The sequence below is a fragment of the Monodelphis domestica genome, chromosome 6 (genome assembly GCF_027887165.1).
Source record: "Monodelphis domestica isolate mMonDom1 chromosome 6, mMonDom1.pri, whole genome shotgun sequence".
In the NCBI taxonomy this organism is placed as follows: domain Eukaryota; kingdom Metazoa; phylum Chordata; class Mammalia; order Didelphimorphia; family Didelphidae; genus Monodelphis; species Monodelphis domestica.
This window is the reverse complement of record NC_077232.1, coordinates 184143812-184170213: the sequence shown is the minus strand read 5'-3', so window position 1 is coordinate 184170213 and position 26402 is coordinate 184143812. Positions and strand designations below refer to the sequence as shown.

The 26402-nt window shown below is 35.9% G+C and overlaps 1 protein-coding gene across 3 annotated transcripts in view; it reads left to right on the top strand.

The window, feature by feature from the left end:
• IQCM (IQ motif containing M) overlaps nucleotides 1-26402 on the top strand; it is a 524263-nt gene that overhangs the window by 154404 nt on the left and 343457 nt on the right. For all 3 annotated transcript variants that reach the window (XM_056802759.1, XM_007496247.2, XM_056802758.1), the window contains one exon: nucleotides 270-361. In XM_056802759.1, coding sequence (XP_056658737.1) covers nucleotides 270-361 — 92 coding nt within the window. The remainder of the gene's footprint in view (nucleotides 1-269; nucleotides 362-26402) is intronic.

The following is a 26402-nucleotide window of genomic DNA, read 5'->3' as shown; positions in this document are numbered from 1 at the left end:
GCACATTGCTTTCTCTACCTGTCATCGTATGCCTCTACAATGGAAGAGAGCTGTTACGTTTATGACCTTTTTGGTTAATGCAAATTGAGTTTGGTCAATGATTGAAAAATTTTCTTTGATTCTCAGCATCTTGAGCCAGTCTATAGTTGTTCCTTTGGTTTTCATTGAACTGTTACATTATTATATTCCATGTGTAGCTCTCTAAGATTTGGAATCTAAAATTGGGAATATTTATTGACCTAAACACTAACTTTCTGCTTTGGAAACAGATTTTTTGATTTACGTGGTCCAACAACTACACAGAGTTTGCTCTCAATCCTGAAGGCCTATGAAATACCTTCTTTCTTTCCAGATAAACCAGGTAAGTCTGATGACATAAATGCAACCATCAATGCAGTTTTTAAAAAATATTGCTTTGCATTTGTTTAAAATATGAAAACAAACATCTTGTCTCTTCCAGAGTTATTTTTTCATATTTCATCTCAGATGTGATATCAAAAGATAAAGAGATTTTGGAAACTACCACTGATAACTAATTTTCAGCTCCCTTTTTTGACCTAGAAGAATTGGATTTTTTAAAAAGTGTGAATATTGAAGGTTGTAGGGAATTATAAAGATTAATTCTTAAAACTTTAAAACTTTCTCTAGAGTGGAGTTATAGTAGTCCTCAAAAAAGGAGATATAATTCTCTAAAATAGAACATGCCAATTCTTTAAAAAGGTTTCTGAGTGTGACTAAAAAGTCTCTGGAAGTTAGAAAGTTCTTGAAATTCAGGAAATTAGTGATTAAAAGAAACAAAAGTATTTTGTAGTTTGCTTTTCTCTAGATACTTCCTATATTTGAAGTGTTGTAGGTGTTTTCTTTTTCTGAACTCAGTTAAAATGTTGAGAAACTTGTCATATGGCCAAGGAATGTTTGCAGATAGATTTTACACACCCATTATCTACCTTATCAGTATTTTTACCAAACTGTGGACACCATAACCTTGAAGAAGTCCAATTACAGAATCTGAGAGTTGCAAGGGATGTCAGAAATTATCCAGTTCATCCATTCTACCACTTTTAATATTCCCCATTCCCCTTCTGAAATTATACTGCATTTAATCTGTATATACTTATGAAAGTATATATTTATTATCTCCCCACCACTCTCTAATTCCTAGTAGAATGAAAACTCCTTGAGGGTGGAGATTAAATTTTTGTTTTTGAATCTCCATTGTCTTCACATTTAGTACATGCAGGCTAAATATATGTAGATTTGAACTAAAGTGGTCTTATAGCCCTTACTTATTTTTTTGTGTGTGTCATATTTTTTTTTATTGTTTCTTTAAAAAGGTTTGGTGGTTTTCCCCTCTTACATTTCATGTCAATATTTTGACATTTTTTTGACTTAAAAAAATTTGGTCAATTTCAAAAATTATTCCTTGGTTACAAAAATCATATTCTATTCCTCCCGCCTCTTTCCCCACCCCTCCCATAGCCAACACAGAATTCCACTGGGTATTACATGTGTCCTTGATCAGAACCTATTTCCATGCTGTTGATGTTTGTACTAGGATGTTCATTTAGGGTCTATATCCCCAACCATATCACTTCGACCCATGTAATCAAGCAATTGTTTTTCTTCTGTGTTTCTACTCCCACAGTTTTTCCTCTGAATGTGGATACTGTTCTTTTTCGTAGATCCCTCTGGGGTGTTCAGGATCACTGCATTGCCACTAATGGAGAAGTCCATTACATTCGATTGTACCACTGTGTATCAGTCTCTGTGTACATTGTTTTTCTGGTTCTGCTCCTTTTGCTCTGCATAACTTCCTGGAGGTTGTTCCCATGGAATTCCTCCACTTTATTATTCCTTTGAGCACAATAGTATTCCATCCCCAACATATACCACAATTTGTTCAGCCATTCCCCAATTGAAGGGCAGCCCTTCATTTTCCAATTTTTTGCCACCACAAAGAGCGCAGCTATGAATATTCTTGTACATGTATTTTTCTTGATTATCTCTTTGGGGTACAAACCCAGCAGTGCTATGGCTGGATCAAAAGGCAGACAGTCCCCTAGCGCCCTTTGGGCATAGTTCCAAATTGCCCTCTAGAATGGTTGGATCAATTCACAACTCCACCAGCAATGAATTAATGTCCCGACTTTGCCATATCCCCTCCAGCATTCATTACTTTCCTTTGCTGTTATGTTAGCCTATCTGCTAGGTGTGAGGTGGTACCTAAGAGTTGTTTTGATTTGCATCTCTCTGATTATTGGAGATTTAGAACACTTTTTCATGTGCTTATTACTAGTTTTGATTTCTTTGACTGGAAATTACCTATTCATGTCCCTTGTCCATTTATTAGTTGGAGAATTTTACATATGTACAATTGATTTAGCTCTTTGTAAATTTGAGTAATTAGACTTTTGTCAGAAGTTTTTGTTATTAAGATTGTTTCCCAATTTGTTACTTTCATTTTTATTTTGGCTACATTGGTTTTGTTTTTACAAAATCTTTTTAATTTGATGTAATCAAAATTATTTATTTTACATTTTGTGACTTTTTCTAAGTCTTGCTTGGCTTTAAAAATCTTTCTTTTCCCAAAGATCTGACATGTATACTATTCTATGTTCACATAATTTACTTATTGTTTCTTTATGTTCAAGTCATTCACCCATTCTGAGTTTATCTTGGTATAGGGTGTGAGGTGTTGATCCAAATCTAATCTCTCCCACACTGTGTTCCAATTTTCTCAGCAGTTTTTATCAAATAGTGGATTTTTGTCCCCAAAGCTGGGATCTTTGGGCTTCTCATAGACTATCTTGCTGAGGTCACTTACCTCAAGTCTATTCCACTGATCATCCTTTCTGTCTCTTAGTTAGTACCATATTGTTTTGATGACCACTGCTTTATTGTATAGTTTGAGATCTGGTACTGCAAGGCCACCTTCCTTGAATTTTTTTTTCATGATTTCTCTTGATATCCCTGATCTTCTGTTCTTCCAAATGAACATTGTTATGTTTTTTTTCTAATTCAGTAAAAAAAAGTTTTTTGGTAGTTCGATGGGTATGGCACTAAATAAGTAAATAAGTTTATTTTTAATATGGTCATTTTTATTATGTTAGCTCATCCTACCCATGAGCAGTTAATGTTTTTCAAATTGTTTAGATCTAGTTTTAATTGTTTAAAGTGTTTTGTGGTTGTGTTCATATAGTTCCTGTGTTTGTTTCAGCAGATAGATTCCTAAGTATTTTATACTGTCTAGGGTGATTTTAAATGGAATTTCTCTTTCTAATTCTTGCTGCTGAAATGTGTTGGAGATATATAGAAAAGCTGATGACTTATGTGGGTTTATTTTGTATCCTGCAACTTTGCTAAAGTTGTTGATTACTTCCACTAGCTTTTTAGTTGATTCTATGGTGTTCTTTAAGTAGACCATCATATCATCTGCATAGAGTGATAGCTTGTTCTCCTCATTGCCAATTTTAATACCTTCAATTTCTTTTTTTTCTCTAATTGCTACTGCTAGTGTTTCTAGTATAATGTTAAATAATAGGGGTGATAATGGGCACCCTTATTTCACTCCTGATCTTATTGGGAATGCATCTAGTTTATCTCCATTGCGGATGATGTTAGATAAATACTATTTATTATTTTTAGGAAAGACCCCTCTCTTCCTATACTTTCTAGTGTTTTCAATAGGAATAAATGTTGTATTTTGTCAAAGGCTTTTTCTGGATCTATTGAGATAATCATGTGATTTTTGTTGGTTTGCTTGTTAATATGGTCAATTATGTGGATGGTTTTCCTAATATTGAACCATCGTTACATTCCTGGTATAAATCCCACCTGATCATAGGGAATAACCCTCGTGATGACTTGCTGGAGTCTTTTTGCTAGTATTTTATTTAAGATTTTTGCATCTATGTTCATTAAGGAACTATGGTGTGTAGTTTTCTTTCTTCGTTTTTTGACCTGCCTGGCATTGGAATCAGTCCCATATTAGTGTCATAAAAGGAATTTGGTAGAACTCCCTCTTTGCTTATTATGTCAAATAGTTTGTATAGTATTGGGATTAGCTGTTCTTTGAATGTTTAATAAAATTCATTTGTGAATCCATCAGGACCAGGGTATTTTTTCTTAGGGAGTTCTTTGATGGCTTGTTCAATTTCTTTTTCTGATATGGGATTATTTAAGAATTCTATTTCTTCTGTTAATCTAGACAATTTATATTTTTATAAATATTCATCCTTATCACCTAGATTGGCATATTTATGGCCATATAACTGGGCAAAATAGTTTTTAGTTATTGCCTTAATTTCCTCTTCATTGGAGGTGAGGTCTCCCTTTTCATCTTGGATACTATCAATTTGGTTTTCTTCTTTCCTTTTTAAATTAGATTGACAAGTAATTTGTCTTGTTTGTTTTTTCAAACTACCAGATTCTAGTATTATTTATTAGTTCAATAGTTCTTTCACTTTTGATTTTATTAATTTCTTCCTTAATTTTAAGATTTCTAATTTAGTTTTCTTCTGGGGATCTTTAATTTGTTCTCTTTCAAGTTTTTTGATTTGCTTGTCCAATTCATTGACCTCTGCCTTCCCTAATTTGTTAATATATGAACTCAGGGATATAAATTTTCCCCTCAGTACTTCTTTGGCTGTATCCCATAGATTTTGAAAGGATGTCTCATCATTGTCATTTTCTTCAATGAAATTATTAATTGTTTCTATTTGTTCTTTAACTGATTTTGGAGAATTATATTATTTAATTTCCAATTAATTTTTGATTTGGCTCTCCATGTACCCTTACTGATCATTATTTTTATTGATTATCTGAAAAGGTGGCATTTATTATTTCTGCTTTTCTGCATTTGTTTGCCATGATTTTATGACCTAGTACATGGGCATTCTTTGTGAATGTAGCATGTGCTGCTGAAACGAAGGTGCATTCCTTTTTGTCCCCCTTTACTTTTCTCCATATATCTATTAACTCTAATTTTTCTAAGATTTCATTCACATCTTTTGCCTCTTTCTTATTTATTTTTTGATTTGATTTGTCTAAATTTGATAGTGGTAGGTTCAGGTCTCCCACTAGTATAATTTTACTATCTCTTTCCTCCTTCAATTCTACTAGTTTCTCCTTTAGAAATTTGGATGCTATATTATTTGGTGCATACATGTTGATTAGTGATATTTCCTCATTGTCTATACTCCCTTTCATCAGGATGTATTTACCTTCCCTATCCCTTTTAATCAGATCTATTTTTACTTTAGCTTTGTCAGATATCATGATTGCAACTCCTGCCTTCTGCCAGTTGAGGTCAAAATAGGTTTTGCTCCAACCTTTAATTCTAATTATGTGAGTATCTACCCACTCCAGGTTGTTTCTTGTAGACAACATATGGTATGATTTTCAATTCTAATCCACTCTCCTATTTGTTTTCATTTTATGGGTGAGCTCATCTCATTCACATTCAAAGTTATGATTGTCCCTTGTGTATTCACCAGCATTTTGATGTCCTTTCCTAGTTCTGTCCTTTCTTCTTTTGCTATATCCTTTTAAACCAGTGGTTTACTTTTAATCAACCCCCCCCCAATCCCCTCCCTTAATATGCTTCCCTTTCTGACCCCTCCCTTTTTCTTCCCTTCTTGTTTTTTTTGAGTCTATTAAGTTCCCTCCTCCCTCTCTATTTCCCTTACTTTTTGTACTCCTTCCCCCCTTCACCCCTTAGTTTTCCCTTCTCACTTACCCTGTAGGATAAGATAGAATTAAAGACCCCAAATGATCTAAATGCTCTTCCCTCTCAGAATTGATTTCACTGACAGTAATGTTTTAGTATTACCTGTTAGCACTCTCTTCCTCTCATTCTTATAAGAGTATTCTTCCCCTGCCCTTCCCATGTGTATTGTTGTGTGATAAAGATTATCCTATTTATTTTATTTCTTCAAGTATCTCTTGGTGCCATCTTTGATTCCTCCCCCTCCCTTTTTCTTTTTTTTTGCATATCATCTTATAGCCCTTAATGCCCAAATCTCTTCCTGTGAAGTATTCTTCTAATTACTATAATAGTGAATATAATTTTTGAGAGTTACAAATAACACTTTCCCCATATATTAATAAATATAATTTGCTCTAATTGTAGCCCTTAAAGAAGAGAGTTTGAATTAAAAAAACATTTTCCCTGTTTCCTTCTCTTTCTTATTTAACTTTTCACGTTTCTCTTGATCTTTGTGTTTGGATATCAAACTTTCTACTTGGTTCTGGTCTTTTCCTTACAAATACTTGGAAATCTTCTATTTTGTTGAATGCCCATACTTTCTTTTGGAAGTATATTGTCAGTTTTGATGGATAGGTGATTCTTGGTTGAAGACCCAATTCTCTTTTCTTTCTGAATATCATGTTCCAGGCCTTGTGGTCCTTTAGTGTGGAAGATGCCAGGTCTTGTGTGATCCTGATTGTTGTTTCTTAGTATGTGAATTGTCTCTTTTTGTCTTCTTGTAGAATTTTCTCCTTAGATTTAAAGCTCTGGAATTTGGCAATTACATTCTTGGGAGTTGTCTTTTATGGATTTAGTGTAGAGGGTATTCTATGAACTCTTTCAATGTTTATTTTGCCCCCTTGTTCAAGAACATCAGGGCAGTTTTCTTGGATGATTTCTTGTAGTATGATGTCAAGATTTCTGTTCATTTCTGGCTTTTCAGGTAGACCAATGATTCTCTAATTGTCTCTTCATGCTCTGTTTTCTTGATCTGTCATCTTCTCAGTGAGATATTTTATGTTTTCTTCTATTTTGTCAGTCTTGACTTTGCTTTATTAATCCTTGCTGTTTTGCAAGATCATTGTCTTCCAGTTGCCTAATTCTGATCTTTAAAGACTGGTTTTCCTTTTCAGTTTGGTCTATCCTGCTTTTCGTGGCTTCCTGCTGTTTCTCCAATTGAGAGTTCTTTTCGTTTAAATTGTTATTTCTCTTTGAACTATTTCCAACTTTTATTGCCAGAAGGCTTCCATCTTTTTGATAATCACCAGTTTAAATTCTACAAGAGTGTGTGGACAATATCCATTTTTGGAAGGTTTTGGCTTTATTTGAATTTCCTCCTCTATTTCCTCTGTAAGCTGGATTTTTCCTCTGTAAAAATTTTCCAGGGTCAATCCCCTCTTCTTGTTTTATTTTATTTTATTTTATTTTATTTTATTTTATTTTATTTTATTTTTGGTGGAGGGAGGTTGTAGCTCCTGGGCACAATTTGCCATCAATGTGGAAGTTTTTCGTTCCCTTTTTAGTCAGAAATCTGAGTGAGATGGACAGGATCTCTTTGTTTAGAGTTTAGGAGCAAAGATTTTTGCCTGGGCCATGCTCTTGAATCTCCACAGCTTCTGCTGTTTGCTGCCCTTCTCTGTGCTATTTTCCCAAAAGCACCCACGGTCTGCGCTCTTCAGCTTGCTGGGGTTTCAGGTGTAGCTGCTCTCAGGGGTAGGTTTTTGGTGGTCTTAGTCAGCTCCCAAGGACCTAGACATGCCCCTTACTCACTCTAGAGGTGCCCCTTGTTCATTTGCTGATTCTGGCACATGATGGCTCTGACTCTGGCTCTGTAGGTGGGGTGGGGGATGGTAGATCAGCTCAAGTTTGGGTGGGAACTTTTTTTACCCCTTTATAGTGTGGAAATGCCCAAATCCCATGTACCTTCAATGTGGTGCCCTACGGTAGTGTCACTTCGTTCCTATGAATTTAGTTTTTTTTGGTCTTTTGAGGTAGTCTATATTGGTGGGTGCTGAGGAGAGGATAAGTCTTGCATCTAGATTGCTGCCACATTTACCCGGAAGTCCTAGTCCTTACTTAAAATCTTCTAAAGTTGAAGAATGTATTACCAAGTCCCAAAAGCTTAAATCTTTTCCCTTTTTGTTTTCCTGACTTTCTTATCTTGAGGCAGCCAGGAGGTACAGTGGATAAAAATGCTTTTACTTAGAGTTAGGAGGACCTACACTCAGATTTATATATTTATTTATTTGCTTGACCCTGAGCAAGCAAGTCACTTAATCTCTGTCTGCTTCAGTTTCCTCATCTATAAAATGGGGATAATAATAGCACTTACCTTTCAGGATTTTTGTGGGAATCAATTGAGATAATATTTATAAAATATTTACCATGTTGCTCAGCACATAGTATACACTTGGTAAATGCTTGTTCTTCCCCTCTGACCCCCAAAATTAGGAACCTTGATAGCCTTTAAAAGAACTTCTAATTGAAGAAAAACTAGATTATTTCAATACAATTTGATCCAACTCCATTTGATAAATATTTATTAAGTATTGATTATGATAGAGGTACTGTCCTAGCTACTGGGGATAGAAAGAAGAAAAAAATGGCATTGTGGTTCCTCTTCATGGAGACTGCATTATACTAGTGTGTAAATAGCATAAGTACAGAGAAGCTACAAAGTAGGGTGTCATGGAGGTTAAAGGGAGAGCCAAGAAAATGCTTTAGGAAAATTGAGGAGAGAGAACATTTTTAGTCAGGAGGAGGGCTAGAAGAGGTAAGACTTGTTAGCAGTGGTACCAGAGCTAAATCTTGATGGAAGAGAAGAATTTTTCCAGGTGGATATAGGGCAAAGATTTGTTCTAGGCATGGGGAATGATTACTCTTAATGCACACAGACTAGTGACAGCAGGTTTGTTTAGATAGCTTCTTGTTGTCCAGTGTAACTGTAATGTAGTGGACATGAAGGAGAATGATGTGAAATCCAGCTGAAGTAGTTTAGGGGAGGAGAAACTCAAATATTAGAGTAGCCTAAGGACTTTGTTTCAGGAATTTTGTTTTCATTTTTAGAATTTTTATTAATATTTTTATTTTTAGTTACAATTCTTCATGACTTGACTTAAGTTCTTTTTGACCCTGGCATGCTAAATTTGCATGTGGAACTGTTTTTTTTTTTTGCTATGAATAAAGGCATCTGTGTGAACATGAAGGATAAGATGAGACTGAAAATAAATTGAGTGATTCATCCTAAAGTCTTAGTAGGAGATATACACATGTGTTTTTCTACCCACTTCTTGGGATGAATATTAACCAGTTCCATTTATAATGAATTATCGAAGATGCTGAATATTGAATGAAAAAACCCAAAGTAATGATTAGACAACTTACTATAGGCCAAACATTGTTCTAAATACTGAGATTACAAATACAAAAGTAAGACATGGCTTGCACTCTCCTTAGTTTAATAGGAGGAGACAAAGCATAGGAGCCATTAATGAGCAGGGAAAGAAATTTCAGACTGGGAAGTAGTATGGATGATGAGTGGAGTCTTAGGGGAGTTGATTGTTGAGTCCTTTTCAGAAGTAATGGTAAGATTAATTTGATTACTGTTGCCGGGGAAAGAGGTGGAAAATGGTCATTGTGATAGTGGTGGTGGGGTTACCTAAAATGCTATTTTGAACAATATTGACCCTCATCAGGAAAACCTTACATATAAGATATAATCCTTCTTGAGTCAGTACTGGATATGCTTGTAGTCACTTCAGCTCTTCAACGGTTTGTACTCCCTCCATCAGTTTATCATAACTATGCTTCATATCATAACTTCAAGAATGGCTCTGGCTCCCAAACTCAACATCCTATGACCAGCCTAGTGATAGGCATTTCCAAGGCTGATCTTCAGACAAGATACATCTAGTACATTACTTGGCCTATGTTCTAATCCTTTACCACTTGCTAGGAATGAGCAGTTAGGTGGCACAGCGGGCAGAGTGCTAGACCTAGAGTCAGGAACACTCATCTTCCTAAATTCAAATCTGACCTCAGACATGTGTGGTCTGTGTGACCCTGGAGAACTTGCTTCCCCCTGTTTGCCTTTGTTCCTCCTCTATAAATGAGCTGGAGAATGAAATGGTAAACTGCTCCTGTGTATTTGCCAAGAAAACCTTCTAAAGAGTTGAACACAACTGAACAACAAATACTACAAGCCTTTCCTACTTGGCTAGTCAGAACATGTATTCTGCTGGGATAGCAATTTAGGTTTATTTTTACTCTACAATGAGGCATAAGATTAAGACTTAAGTGAGGGATACTTATGGAGACAGGAATTGGAGATGTATTTGGATGAGCAACGCTTCCTTCCAAGGCTTGAAGACCAAGGATTCTGGTGATATCATTATGTTGTTCCTTCTGGGCTTGCTCTCCACGGTTTTTGTATGGTTGGAAGTTTTTGCTGTACATTTGGTCTCTTTCAGGTATGTAATCTCTACAACATATATAATCTCTACCAAATGTTGTTTCCTGATTGTCTCAGGTAGTTGTTTTTTTAAACAAGGTTCTTCTGGTTCCCTGGTTGCTGCCAAGTGCACCTCCACTTTTCCAAAGCTATAGAGTTTCTCTGTTTCCAGATTGTGCTTTATTTGGACTCCTTAGCAGGGCTGCTCCTTCTTTCTCATAGGAAGAATAGACTCCACCATTTTTCTTTTAGCTTAATGCTGAGAGAGTTTTCTGCTACAGTAATTTCAGACAGAGAAAATGCCCTAATTTACCTTGCTATCAGTCTTGGAAAGAAAGATATCTTCAGTGGCTTTCTTATGTAAAGAGATCCATCTGTTTCTCTGAGTTTTGATTGGACTGGATTTTTCTTCTATCTTATCACTTCTATTTTCTGGTCACTGGAGGCTAAATCTCTTTTAGAGAGTACTGTAGAAACATTCTGAATGGAGGTCTTAGGATTTGGAGTGGGGACAGTTTTTCAACTCCAGGACTTTTTTTGTCTCCTATACTAAAAACTGGAGTGGGGAGAGGGAAGAGGCAAGAGGAAGACAGGAGAAAAGTAAAATTAAATCCAAGGGGCAAATGTCATTGTCTTCTGCCTAGCCAAGTTCCTATCTTTAATATGTACATGTGGCCAGCAACAAATTTGCTCTCTCCAAATTTCATATTATAGTAATAGGAAAGTACATGGGGGATAGGAAGGGCCAGAGATCAATTAAAGATGTTTGGGGGTTTAGGAGTCAGGGAAAGATGTATAAAAAAGGTGAGACAACATGGGGCCAAGAAGACCTGAGTACATAATCTGTCTCTGATACCTGCTAACTCTATGATCCTAGGCAGGTCACTCTAAGACTCTCTGAGTCTCAATTTTCTCATCTGTACAAGGGAACAAATTTTCTGTGCTCTACCTCACAGAATTATGAGGTTGAAATGAGATTTACATGCATATACACACATTAAATATATATACACTGCTATATCATACATGTATTTTGTGTGTAACATATGTATTCCACAGGTCTATATATATACACTTATATACTTAGACATATTTGTATATATTTTTCTCTGCCTTTCTGGGTATGTGTATATTTGTGTATATATGTTTATATGCATGTGAATATATACATTAAACACACACAAAACATATTACATGTGTGGTACATGTATTCTATATTTGTATATCTATATATACACATGGATACAGATGTATGTGTATGTATGTATTTTTCTGCCCTTCTGTGTGTATATGTATATATTTATGTGTATATATACATATTTTGTGTACATATATGTACATATATACACATATACACATAAATATATACATATACACACAGAAGGACAGAAAAATATATACATACACATACATCTGTATCCATATACACACACACACATATATACACACAGATGGATATATATATACATATATATACACACATATATATTTATGTATACATACACGCATGCACACACACATGAACTTTTCAAATTCTCAAGGGCCCGATAAATGCTAGCTATTATCCTTACTAGAACTCACCATGAGGAGGAGGCAAGTCCTTACGCCCTTGGGGAACAGCTGTGCACTCGCTCTCTCTCAATATCAGCACCCTGGAGCAACGCCTTACTTACTACATATTAGTTATGGCTCTTATCTTCAAGGTTCCATTGCTGTTTTAAAAATCAACGACGTGATGATCATAGAAATGTATTTCTTAATGAATTTTGTTTGCCTTTATGTTTTTAGCAAGAAGAAAATGCCCTATCTGAAAAGAGAGAATCATTTTCTAGAAGTGTGAGAAAGCATATAGTACATCTGCTGAAGACAGATGCAGAGGAGCCTATTTGGGTCTTGGTTTGTGGCCTTGTTTCTGCTTGGTAGACTACGGCCATGAAGGCAGTCAATGAAAAGGAAAGACATTTTGGGGGATGGCAATGAGGCCTCATATAAATGCTAATGAATGTATTAATGCAAATGAGGAGCACTGAACTATCCGTTTTTACAGTTCTTATTTACACTGTATTTGTGGGGGGTATATAGATACCATCAAAATCAGTAAAATGTTATGCATTTTAGTTTCCATGCTTTAAAACCAAATTATTGGTCAGGTTATTAGTTTTATGATTTTGTAGGTCTCTCACCACTCATATAACTTCATGTAGAGTTGGAAGGTTCAGCATGCCATAAAATGTACCAATCAGTTATAAAAGTCATTATTCCTAAATGCTCTGGGATAATGATAATTTTTTTTTCTTTCCATCAGAGGAAATGGATCTTCCATTTGACAAGAATGATAATTTCTTCACTACTTTGTTGTGGTTTGGGGCAGATAGAATATTCTTTTATGGCATCCATACTATGTCTTGTCAGGATACTGAAGCTAGTAGTACACCCCTGGGCATGAGGTGAGACACTAAGGCTGTGGATGCAATGTGGAAAAAGTAAAGAATATAGGTTGTATTTATTTGAATAATATGTTTATGGTCCAGGCAGATATGCCATGTTGCTCAATGACTTGGTTTCCTATTATTGTCTATGAGGTACTCTTTTTATTTATGTAGGGTCAATTTTTGTTGCTATTGTTGATTTAGAAAAAATACATTATTGATTTTTTTAATGTTAAATTTAATTCATGGTGACTCATTATTCTACAATTGGTCTGATTCTGGCCAGTCTTTTTGATAGGTTAGATTTGATATTGGGGGGAGAGAAAATGAGATACTTATTAATAGTTAACAAATAGAGATCTACTTAGACAAAGAAGAAGAAAAATGATTAACAGGGATAGGCATTGGGAACCACTTCAGAATCAGTTGAGTGAAACCTCTATGAAAGATTCACTACCCAATCATTAGACAAACTCTTGAGCAACTGTTGGTTGCTTTGCATTCAAATGATGAAGAAGAGATATTAACAGTCTGAATTCTTATCCCACTGAACCAACCAACTCTTGAAGAAAGGCTTCCCTTTGAGGGAAAAACTAGCCTAACTTGCATGGAGGGAGAGATTAAGATATTGCTCTCATCAGACTCAGCCAATGGAAAATTCACATATAACAAAGAAGTAAAATAATGGGGCAGCAGTTGGCACAGTGAATAGAATTTAGGAGTCAGGAAGATCTGAGTTCAAATTCAACCTCAGACATTTGTTACCTGTGATATCTTGAGCAAGTTATTTAATTTGTTTGACTCATTTCTAAAATAGGGACAAAATAACATCTACCTTAGCACAGTACCTAGCATAGAAAAGGCACTGTGTTAGCTTTTATTAGTATTTACAGCTAAGATCAGCTGGCAGATTAAGCATGCCTGATAACATATGCTTCATTCTACACTAATAGGATACACCTCCACTGAGAGATGGTAGAATGTCTCAACAGTTTTCTGCACTTCAAGACTGAACACCACATTGGCTCAATTACTGATATGTTTTAGGGTTGTTTTTTCTCTGTGTTACCATCATCATTGTGCATATCTTTTTCTGTATGCTTACTTTGCTCTTCATTAAGTTCATACCTGAATTTGGTTTCTCTAAATTTCTATCCTTTCTTTTGTCAAAATATTAGTCTGTTCTGTAATAACAGGGTAGTCATTTAGTTTTCAGTTTTTTTTTTTGTTATTGTTGTGGTGGTAGAAACAAAATGTGCTGTTTATAAATATTTGGGTAAACAAAATATAAGAACTTTTCTTCTAACTCCAGTACCCTTTGGCTTCATTCCCAATGTGGTATCCCATGGTAAAATATTATGAAGTTGAGTCATATTGCTAGTCCAAAAATATTTTTCAGAGTTGGATCTGTTTGCAGCTCTATCAACAATGTACTAGTTTTCATATCTTCCCATAGATCCTCTAAATTTTTCACAACGATACTCTAAAGTTATAGTTACAAAGTAATACACAGAAACCCCATGGCTTCAACCCTTAAGTGAAGTCTAATTTAAAACCAATGTAATTTAAACCAAAATTTCTAAACGTATTTAATGACATTAACAGCGTTGGCATTAATGATGAAACTTATGTTGAAAACACTATCCTATGCAAATAGTAAATGTTAGAAGTAAGTTAACATGCCCAAGGAGATACATGTATCAGATGAAAAATTTGGACATGTTTTGCCTTCTTTATCATTCTAACCTTCCTGAAGGTCACAGTGAGATATGATGATAACCTGAATTCCCTGTAATACAACCATAATACTGCTATTTGCACTTAAACAAACAAGGAAAACAAACTCATCGATATCATTTCAAGTTTCCTATGGTTGCCACCTTAGCATCATTGCTTCATGTCTGATTTTCAACTCCTTCTCTGCTTCTAACCTCTTCAGTCCATTGTACATATTGATGACAAACTTTTTTTTTACTTTAGTACCAATTTTATCACATGGTTCTTATGTTCACGAATCTACACTAAGTTTCCTATGATCATTCCAGGCCTTTCATAAATTGGCCCAAACTAAGCTACCCAACTCACAATTTATCTTGCTCATGATGGTAGCTGACCTTTATAGATTGCTTTAAATTTCACAAAGGCAGGTGACAAAGAACTGGAAACTGAAGGGTTACATCAAATTGGAGAATGGCTGAACAAGTTGTGGAATATGATTGTAATGGAATACTATTGTGCATTAAGAAATGGCAAGCAAGGTGATCACAAAAAACAACAACAACAACAACAATAACCTAGGAAAGATATGAAGTGATGCGAAAGTGAAGAGAGCAGAACCAGGAGAATGTTGAGCACAATAACAGCAATAATATACAGTGATCAACTATGAATGACTTAATTATTATCAACAATGCAAGGAGCTAGGACAACCCCAAGGACTCTTGATGAAAAAGGCTATCCACCACCATAGAAGGAACTGATGAAGTCTGAATGCAGATTGGAGCATGGCATCCTTTATTTTCTCCATGAATTTCTCTCTAATGTAAATGATACGTGTCTTCCACAATACAATGAATGTAAAAATATCTATTATATGATAGCACATGTGTAACCTATATTATATTACCTGCCACCTTGGAGAAAGGGGATGGGGTGAGAAGGAGGGAGAGAATGTGGATTACAAAACGTCAGAAAATAATTATTAAAAATGGAATCAGCATGTAAAAAATACAATTTAAAAAATTTACAAAGATGTTTACATGCATTCTCTCATTTGAGCTTCAGAATAACCCTGTGAGGATAGGTACTTACTAGGCATATTTCCATTTTGCAGGTGAAGAAGAAGACTCAGAGATTAACTGGCTTGCTCCTGGTCATGTAGCTGGCAAGAGACAATTTTGCTGTCCCTAATACAAGTCAAACTAGGGAATAAGGTAGATGGTGCCTGCCTGGATATGTTCAAGCTGTGATTTTGATGCCCCTTTGTTTTTGTTACTCAGATATCACCCAGAATTGTACTGACTTCCCCCATAAGGAATAAAGACTATCACTTATTCACAGAATTTTGTTTTCTAACATTACCTCTATTGATCTTTTACCATGATTATTTATATTCTGTGCATTTTCTAGTAATGGTATTATTCTTTTGATTGTAGAATGGAAATAATGAAATGCAAAATAATGAGTGATCTATTGTGGACCAAGGGTATCCAGTTAGTAGTTTATGGGGGCACAAGTGCTTTAAAGTATGGAAAGTGGAAATTTTCATAGTTTTTTGATAGCTTCATCTCCTGAAGCTCTAGATAGCATACATATATTTCTTACATGGAAAAGTAGAATTGGGCTCATTGTAAAGTTTTCCTTTGGAATTAAAATTTCTTTTCTTCTTACAAGACCAGGAGTCTTATTACAGTATCTGACACAATTTGGGGTGTTAGACTTTGTGTCAAGCCTTGGGTTATTTTATATTCCTTTTCTACTTTGCAAAAGAATGCAAATAGAAAATACCATCTTTTTCATATGCTTCCCCACTGCTCATGTTAATAGATATTTTCCAAGAACACAAGTGTTTGGTCATAGGAAAGCACATTTTGCCCTACATTTGATGACTTATCTTCTTTGGGAAAATGTGCCAAATATTTCCATTGTACTGAGTTCTAAACAGAAAAAAAAGTTTCTTTTTTTCAACTAGGTTAAAAACTTATACTCTGAGAGAGTGTGGCACAATAGGAAGAATACTTTTTGGATTTGGAGTAAAAAAAACTGCACTCTGCTACTTATTAAATGTGTGACATTTGGCAAGATTCTCTTTGGCCTCTGTTTCTTCATCTTTTAAATGAAAGGGTTGGACTAAATAAACTTTGAGGCTCTTTCCAACTACAAATGTATGACCTAATATTATTAAAAGTGAGAAAATTTTAGGCTAATAAATAGTGAGATGAAGTAAAAGAGGTTTAGAGTTTTCACACACACTCACAAAAGAAAAATCTCAGTACTAGAAACTAGGAAGGGACCTCAAAAGCCAACACTCAGACATGGGTAAGAAACCCTTTGATTTATCATGTACACAGGAAATAATCATTCAGCCCCTGTTTAGGTGAATCAATACCCACTGAGAGCCCAGTCCTATGTTGGAGAGCTATACTTATTAGAAACTTTTTCTGTACCTCAAGCCTAAATTTGTCTTTGTTGTCTGCCTCTTTGTTCCATATTCTATTCTTTGGCATCAAATAAAATATGTATAACAAGTGATTGGAGAATAACAGTATATTGGAAAGACTTCTTGCTCTGGAGGGAAGGTTCTAACATGTGGATGACCTCAGGCAACTCACTAAACTTTTGTGAGACTCAGTTTCTTATGTAAAATGAAAATATTGGATGAGGTGGTACCTGAGGTTCCTTTCAACTCTAGATTTGGTCTTTTTTTAATAACTCTTTTCTGTGATAGTTCTTCAAATACTTAAAACTTTGATCATGTTTGCCCTTGAGTCTTCTCTCTAGCCTAGATATCTTCTGTTTTTTGAGCCGATGCTTCAAATGGTCTTATCTTCCTTTGTTATCCTGGCTTCTTTACTCTGGACATTCTCTAGATGATCACTGTCCTTTCCTTTTTTAAATGTGGTTCCCTAAACTGAACATAATCCTCTGGGTGACTCTTCTGTCGGGCATTCACAGTTATTTGCAATCTGGCTGCAAACTACCCTCCTTTCTTGTAGAGTGTCTAGGGTGAAATCAGTAGTGTCTTAAACAGCGGTCTTGCAAAATGTAACTCATAAAATGAACCCATTTTCAGAAAAGTCGCTTTCTTTTCTTGTTTTGTATTGCTGGTAAATCATTATCACACCAGCTTTGGTCTCAAAACAGCTTACTCAAATTGAGTCTATTTTAACTGAGTCAGCTCTAGTTAAATTCCAGAAAGACTGATGAAAGAAGATTCAAATACAGTGCTAAGTCCTTTGTGAACCTTCAGTAAATATTTGTTGATAGTGATGAAATTAGATTTGTTCATTGTATCCAGATTATAGGTAATACAACCATTTGTTGAACTCAATGCTTTACCTGATACTGCAGTCATTTTAACCTTAATAGAAATCATACTATGCTACTAGCTACCCTGGAGGTTATTCAATAACTGTTGGGGTTACCTGATAGATCACGTGGTGGATAAGTTTAAAAACATTACCACAAATGGAAAATAGACCTGCAGCCATTATTTGACACGTGTTTTAGAATGCAAAGCTTTTGAGGATAGGGTATGTACACATAACCCGTAAGTTCTTTACTGTCACCAGCTCATAGTAAATATTTAGTAATGAATAAAAGATGCCTATCTCAGCTCTTTCATGTGTCAAGGTGAGGCTGTGTGAAAGTTTTGGAGACCAGTACAAATGTTTAATTGTCATAAGAATTTTGGGAATGAATTTTAAGAGAGGTAGAAATTCCAGAAATGAGGTTATACTTCCACACTACTCTTCTTTGGTATGGCCATGTTTGGGGAATTGTATTCTGTTCTGGATGCTGAATTTGAGGAAGGACATGGATAAGATGGATAGTATCCAAATGAGGACAACCAGAATGGTGAAGGAGCTTGAGTATACAGCACATGAAGATCGGTTGAAGGACTTGGGATTATTTAGTCAAAACAAATCAACAATAAGATTTTATTAATTATCTACTATGTTACTACCACTGTGTTAGGTACTGGGTATAAATACAAGCAAAAAGAAAGACAGTCCCTGCCCTCCAGGAGCTTACATTCTAATGGGAGAAAGGAAACACTTAAAAGGGAAACTAAAGATTTTCTCTATGAGGGGGCATGGTGGAAAAGTCCAGAGAATAAAATGATGATGAGTTGAGGTTTTCCTTCAAAATGGAGGTTCTGGGAGTAACTATCAAAAGAAAGGAGGCATAGGGGAATAGGAAAAAGGCAAACTATGAGTCAGATAAAAAGAAGACTGAGGTGAGAAGAGGCAGAGGACAGGATCTTTAGTGTTAGAAGGCAGAACTAGAAACAGTTGGATATGACAAAGAAGACAATTTGGGCTTGAGGCAGAATTCTACCTCCCAAAACAAAATATAACTACCCAATAGTTAAAGCTATCCAAAAAAATGATTGGCTGACAAAGGGAGCAGAGATTTTTGTCATTAGAAGTCTTTAATGCATACTGTAGAAAAGATTCTTTTGCAGGTATCGATTAGACAAGATGAATGATGAGGTCTCTTCCAACTCAGAAAATCTGTGATTCTGTGATCCCATCTCAAAAATTACAGTGTGGTATTAAGAATTGTGCCCTACCTTATGGCAGTTCAGAGAAGCTAATCTGTTATTCTTCTAATTTAATATCCTGGAACGCTTTTGTAGTCTTCTAAAAATGTACTTTAAACCAATGAGAGAGAAAGCCTCTTTAGTCTTTGGATGGCTGAGCTTCAAAGGACCTCCAAATTTTCCTCAGCAGTCTAGAAGATAGGTTTATAGTTTAGATAGATGAAGGTAATAACTATTGTGATCACAGAACATCCCTTCTTCATTGAAGGGGGGAAAAACCATTTTTTTTTGTCATTCTCAAATGCATTCCAAGAGGTAAAGTACTTCATGACTTTAAGCTGGAATTAATTTATGACAACTACACAATGAATCCATTCAATTACTTGCCAACTGAATTGGGGCTATGGAAATGGATTTCCTGTTTTATGAACCTTTCATTTTATTCGTTTGTACTAAACTAGGTCCACTGGGAAATATGGTGGACGTATATACAAGATGTTTATTCCAAACATTTCATGTATAGGAATGTTTTAAACACGAGTTAGCAAAAACAGCTGGAGGAACTGAGGATGTTTCAAAAACACAGCAGATTTCAGTGACAACCCCTTCCATGACTATAACCCCAAAGCCAAGATTGTTTGCTTTTGACCATATAGTGGGATTTAGCGGCCCTTTGAAACATTAGTTATTGAATGTCTTACTAATTACCAGTATTGTCAACCCTGAAAACCAAGCCTCCTGAGTGTAGTTTCTAAAGCACAGTTTTTATCTATTCACAGTCTGTCTGGTACATTTCTACTTGAGTAAACAAAATGAGGACTTACACTGTGCCAGGAGGCCATTAACCAGTGTTGCCATGTTGTTTGATTCTGTAATAATGGTTTGGAGCTAATTTTTAGGGCCCAAAAGGGAAACCTGACTTTATTTTAAATTAAGAACCCTTCAAGACCAGTAGTATTACTGGACAGACTACTGATAGAGTGGTAATTCAGCACATAGAGCCTTTTCTCTCAGACAGAAGTTTCTTTGAGATCAGTCTCCCTGGACTCGCATGGGTAATTTAAGACTACAATGATTTACAGGTAGGTGGTGGTAATTTTTGCAAGCTGGTCAAACCAACAGTGCATGAGAGTAGAGAACAATATTTAAGCTTGTGCCAAGGTTATGAATTTCTTGTTTTCAGGATACTAAGTTTGGACCTAAGTTCATCTCTCAGTTGGATTTTGATTGAGAAATAATTGTTCTGAAAAAAAATTAGGAAGTGGAATATATATTTTTTCTTTTTAATTTTTTTCAGTAAATTTCACTCGACAGGAGAAGATTGCTTTCCTTCTATCTTTACCATTGTTTAAAGCGTGAATCAGAATGTTTGAGTGAATATTAGACCTTAAGGTTTTTTTCCCCATTGTCCTTCATTTCATTGTCCCTTTGCTATCTAACTTATTTTGCTATCAGGACAGTGGTGTTTTTCCATTATCAGCATCTGTAGGATGAGTTCTTTATACTTTATTTCTGAGGAAAAAAAACAAACCAAGAATCATTTTTCGATTTCAGAGATTTCTGAAGCACTAGTTGGCAGATTTACACATGATATTAATAGTGCATGGCTTAAAAAATGTTTCTCTTGGGATTAATAACCTGGTGTAGAATAAATAGTCTGGTTGGAGATGCATCGAAGGGAGTGCTGACTGTCTTAGCTGCTTCGTTTATGATCACTTTTCAATTTTTCTATTGCTTCTACTTGGCAGAGTCAGATTAGTACTTGATACTGAAAAAGTAAAGCCCCATCATTTCTGCAAGGTAGATCAAGGGCACTTTTATTGGTTTAGCTTGTCTCAGTACTTTTTTCCTCACTTCATATGACATTCATAATGCAACAGTGCCCTTCTAAGGAAAAAAAAAAGAGGGAGACAAGATTAGGCAACGGCATAACTGCATTAAGAGGACTGAGGCTTCTGAATTGGGATAGGCTTAAACAGAAATCATGTAGAAGGACAAAATGTGGTTAGTCTTAAGAAACCAGAAAGGAAAACAGAAGCAAAGAATAGGAAAGGGGAATTTAATAAAAGAGAAGTGATGACAATATATATGTGGCCATTGAGCTGGGGGTAGATCAAGAAACCAATAACAATTAAATCAGGTAAATAAGATTCTTGAAGTTCTGAAGATTATTTTTTTCAATTGATCAGCAATGAAGTTTTCAATGGCAATGGACTGGACCAAAGAACTTTTCAGGTTGCTCCTGGATCTGAGATTCCATACCTTGATGATTACTATCAATAGATTGTTTAACCTGCCTCAGTAAAAGCATAGACAAAAATACTTTAGAGCATTTGCCAATGGTATAATAAGACTGTCTCCCTAGATAAAGTGATCTGCAAGTTACTTTTTGAAATGCTATAATTTACCTTGTGTGCAGTCATAATCTAAATGTCAGATTTATGTCATTAAGAAATTGCTATTCTGCTGGGAGTTTTGTGTCTTCAGAAAATATTTTTTAAATAGATTATTGGTCATAGTAGTCAGGAAAGAACCTGTCTGGCTAAGGATAGTAGTAAGAGGTGAGTTCCTCTTCGGAGACTCTGAGATTTTATGTGCCTTAAGATGACACTAAAAAAATATTTTCAGATTCTCATTGTCTGATGTAGTTAATGTTGAACTTTGTAGATCAGGGAGTCAGGGTGTAGTCAATTCAATGAGCATCTATTAAGGATTAATTATATTCCAGAGGCAGCCAGATGGCTCAGCTCCAGTTGAGCCAGGAGCCAGGAAGACCTGAGTTCAAATTCAGCCTAAAACACTTATTTTGTGACCCCAGGCAAGTCACTTAACCTCTGTTAGCCTTCATCAATTGGATTAGGATGGAAATGGCAAACCATATGAGCATCTTTGCCAAGAAAAACACCATAGATGATGTGGTCCACAGTGTCTCAAAGAGTCAGATTCAACTGAACAACTCAGCAACAACAACAACAACAACAACAACAACATGCCAGGCACTGTCCTAGGTATTGGGCAGACAAAAATAAAAACAAAACGGAACAAACAGAAAGTTTTCATTTTACTGGGAGACTACAATCTTGATATGGTAACTCTTTGGGGGAGGATTTAGCTATCAGACATAGCTTCCTGAGAAGGTAGCACCAGAGCTGAGCCTTGAAGGAAAGTGTTAATAATTATAGCTCCTATTTACAAATGATCTCATTTTATTCCTACAACAACTATCATTATCCCCATTGTACAGATGAGAAAAGTGGTCAACAAAGGTTAAGTGACTTGTCCTAGGTCATGCTGCTGGTGAGTGCAAGGCAAGATTTAAACTTGTGTCAGGATTTCAAGTCCCATCACTATTTACTGTGCTACTTAGCCATCTGATTAATAATTCAGATAGATGAAGATGAAGTTGTACTGCCTTCCAAGCATGGAGGATAATTTGTGCAGATAAAAAAAGATGGGAGAAAGAAAGCTGAATTCTGGGAACAGCCACTAGTCTAGTAGGCATCTTAGCAGTGCAGTGAATAGAGCTCTGGGCCTTTGTGGGTTTAAATCCAGCCTCCAACAGTTACTAACTGTGTGACCCTGGGAAGGTCACTTAACCCTATTTGCCTCAGTTTCCTTATCTGTAACATGAGCTGGAGAAGAGAATGGCAAAACCACTAATAGTATCTTTAACAATAAAACCCCAAATGGGGTCATGACTAAAACGACTGAACAATAGAAATAAAATCAGTTTGGACAGATATGGTGGTATTATTATTAGCATATTCTGAGTTTAGAGGTCATCTAATTCACATGAGGAACCTGAGGTCCATAGGGGGTCAAATGACTTGCCCAAAGTCATGTTGATCATAAGTAGTCGAAGAAGGTAAGAACCCATGTCTCCTGTCTCCAAATCAGAATTATTTCCACTGCACCACACATTGCCTCCCCTGCTACTAGTTATCCTGGTCACTATGCCCTGTCCTCAATATCAGCTTTTATTTTATTTATTTATTTAAAACCCATACCTTCTGTCTTAGAACCAATACTATTATTGCTTCCAAGGCAAAATAGCAGTAAAAGCTAGGCAATTGGGCTTAAATTCATACAGTCACATAGTTAGGAAAAGAATAAATTTAGATTTGAATCACTGTCCTCCCAACTCCAGACCTGGTTCTCTATCCACCGAGCCACCTAGCTGCCCTAGGATCAGGTTTAATTCATTATCGATAACTCTCCATTACTTGATTACTACCTAAATTCTATATTTTTTTACTCAATATCTTACACTTGTCTTTTCTCCATTTGCTCTTCTAGTTCAGGCCCTCTTTACTGGTTGCTTAGATTATTTTAATTGTCTCCTAAATGCTCTCCTTGCTTCTAGTCTCCTTTTCCAATCTGCTGTTAGTCTCAGTGTCTTTATTCAGTCATTCAACAAATATTTATTAATCATCCACCAAGAGTCAGGTTGCAATAGGGGTAGAAAAACAAAAATGAACCAGGATCTGGAGGAGTTTATAAGCCAAATCTCTTAGTGAATACTAAGCTTGAGTAGGTATATGGCATGGTCAGGTCTGTACTGTGAAGGTTGGTACCATGGACAATATTTCCACTGAACCTAATTTTTGTGTTTGGTCATGAAACTTTCTTAGGGGTACATCCTCTCTAGTAGTCATGACCATCCCCTAATATGAATCCTTCAGAGAAATCACCCATTAGAGAACATATGGTACTCTATAGATCAGTGGTATAAACTCAAATAGAAACCTTATGTTAATTTAGAAATCCAAAAATCAACATTATCTGCATTTGTTATTTTTTATCTTTTTTGTTAAATATTTACCCAATACATTTTAATCTATTTCTGGCTATCCTGAGAACTTTTGTGGGATATAAATTTAATAGCTCTGCTTCACATCACTGAAAACTTAGTCCTTCAGTAGGATGACTTTTATCCGGGGGTTTATTCATTCTTTCTGTCTTCTTTGCTATGGTTTATAGATATCTTTTTTCCTTTTAGTAAGTACTAGTAGCTTTGGAATACCATGAAGAGACATAGTTATCTGAAATGGAGGGATTAACCATGAAGGTCCAGTATTCAGAGCATGTGTTATATTCCCTGCTTGGTGTCAGTCTGACACATGGAGGCTTGGTGAGCCCTTTTCTACTTATGAGAAAGATGGGGGGGGTGGGCTCATGTTGTAGACTGAAGAAGAGTCTTGTGATTGGCTAGTAAGTGGAGGGACTGATGACACAGAGGATAATCTAGAACTGAGGGCAGAAATGGATTCAGTCTTTCTATGTCATCAGTTCCTCTAGCTTCCTTCCTTCCTTCCTTCCTTCCTTCCTTCCTTCCTTCCTTCCTTCCTTCCTTCCTTCCTTCCTTCCTTCCTTCCTTCCTTCCTTCCTTCCTTCCTTCCTTCCTTCCTTCCTTCCTTCCTTCCTTCCTTCCTTCCTTCCTTCCTTCCTTCCTTCCTTCCTTCCTTCCTTCCTTCCTTCCTTCCTTCCTTCCTTCCTTTTTTTCTTTTCTTCTTTTTTGCTTTCTTATTTGCTGGGTCCACACTGCATCTAGATAAGTGTATATTGGAGGGCGCACCTGTGGTTTGGGGGTTGTTTTATTACTACTTTAAATATCCTTTTGTAAAAATCAGTTGACATAAACTGGTTGATCAATAATATTGGGAGTGAACAAGTCATAAGAAAATATAATCTTGAGGAGGAGTAGTTAGCCATCTTCTGGAGATCTAATCTTCTTATATGGATGAAGGTTATGAGCGAATACTATAGATTAATAACTTTATTCATGTGTATTCATGCATGAATGAATGAAAACATCTTAGATATTTACAATATATGAAGCACTAAGCTAAGAGCTGGGGATATAAATTAAAAAAACAAAGATAATCTCTGTTTAAAGAGCTTACAATTTACAGGGGGAAGTAATACACATAAGGCAATGATATTTCTACTTCTTTATGAAAAGAACCAAGGAAACCATTGGGGATTTAACTGAAGAAGTTGTACAAAGTTGTGAGCCTCATCTTCTCTTTAGAGTCATTGAACTTTAGTGGTGAGACAAAAGTCAGGATGACTGATAGTGGCCCAGGATACAATGGATGGCTTTGGTGTCTTTGATGTCTGACCAAGCTCTAAGAATTCCACAACACTTGCTTCAGATACCTTCATGACTAGTGGACCAAATTGTTCTCACTCTTCCATTCTGTTGGGGGGAGTCTCCATATGCTTGCGGTAGCCACCCTACTAGCTTATGGATAAGTTTGAGACGTGTCAGTTTTCCTTAATCTGGTTTTAACCCATCTGCTTGGGTTGGTTTTACTGAGGTGTGGTCATTGCACAGCTTCTTAGAGCTGCAGGTGAGAGTTGGGTGAAAGGTAGACATCAAAGAACAGTCCAAAAATGCCTCGAAAGCCCTCACACAAGAGGTGCTAGTTCTTGCTGCACAGCCCACATATCTCCCTATACTCCCATATAGGGTAATGGCCAACAAAGAGAGAGACTTTGGTCTTCTAAGTTATAGATATTGAAGGTAAACCAGGTTGCATTTCAACTTGAGATTTATAGGTTTTATAGTTGAATAATCAAACATCTATTGAAAACCTATTGTGTGTAAGGTAATAGAGGAGAAAACAAGGTATAAGATACAGTCTTTATCTCTGTTCAGGGAGTGGAGAAAAGATGGCATCTGTACTAAAAATGGGTACAAGACAAATGAGAACTAGAGAAGATTAGCATGTTACCTATGAGAAGTTTGAGAAGCATTTGATAGAGTTCCATCCTTCTTCTTCTGGGTAGACTTCTTAGGAAGAGTCAGATGAGGTGATCTCTTTCCCTCTTCAAAGAAACTTGGTTTTTATTCATCTGTGCTATCTTCCCCCAATAGAATGGAAATCTCTTAAGTTCAGGGATTGTCTCATTCTTGCTTATGTATCCTCATACATATGTGTGTACCTAATACTGTTTTGCCATAGTAGGCACTCATAATAAAGACTTGTCAAATTTTATTGACAATTACAGGTTAATGCATATGATTATGTTAATGAATGGCAGTGGTGGGGCCATGCAGGCCACAGAAATTCACTGGGCACATAATTCTCTTTGAAGGTGGTTAAGGAAGGCTTCATAGAGAAGGCTATAAAGAGTGGGGAGGGAATTCCAGTATGAGCCAACATGTGGAGGTGGAAAAGCAGAAGGCATGTTCAGGAGAAGTTGCATTTGGCTGGAGTAGACTTAATTTTTATCCTCAGTTAACTCTCATAATTTCTACTAAAGTCATAAGGTATTATGTTTCTCACAGGAACCAAATTTTGTTGAATGTGATATTTTGGTGTGTGGGAAGGAGAAGATAGAGCATCTGTGAAATAATTTATTAATATAGCCAACTTCAAATTATTAGTATTAAGAGGGAACAAAAATATCACAGATAAATAGATTGTACAAAGGCTCTAGGCCATTGATTTAAATCAGAAAGTTGGTTGTCCTCAACACACCTAATCTTTCATTAGCAATAAAGGT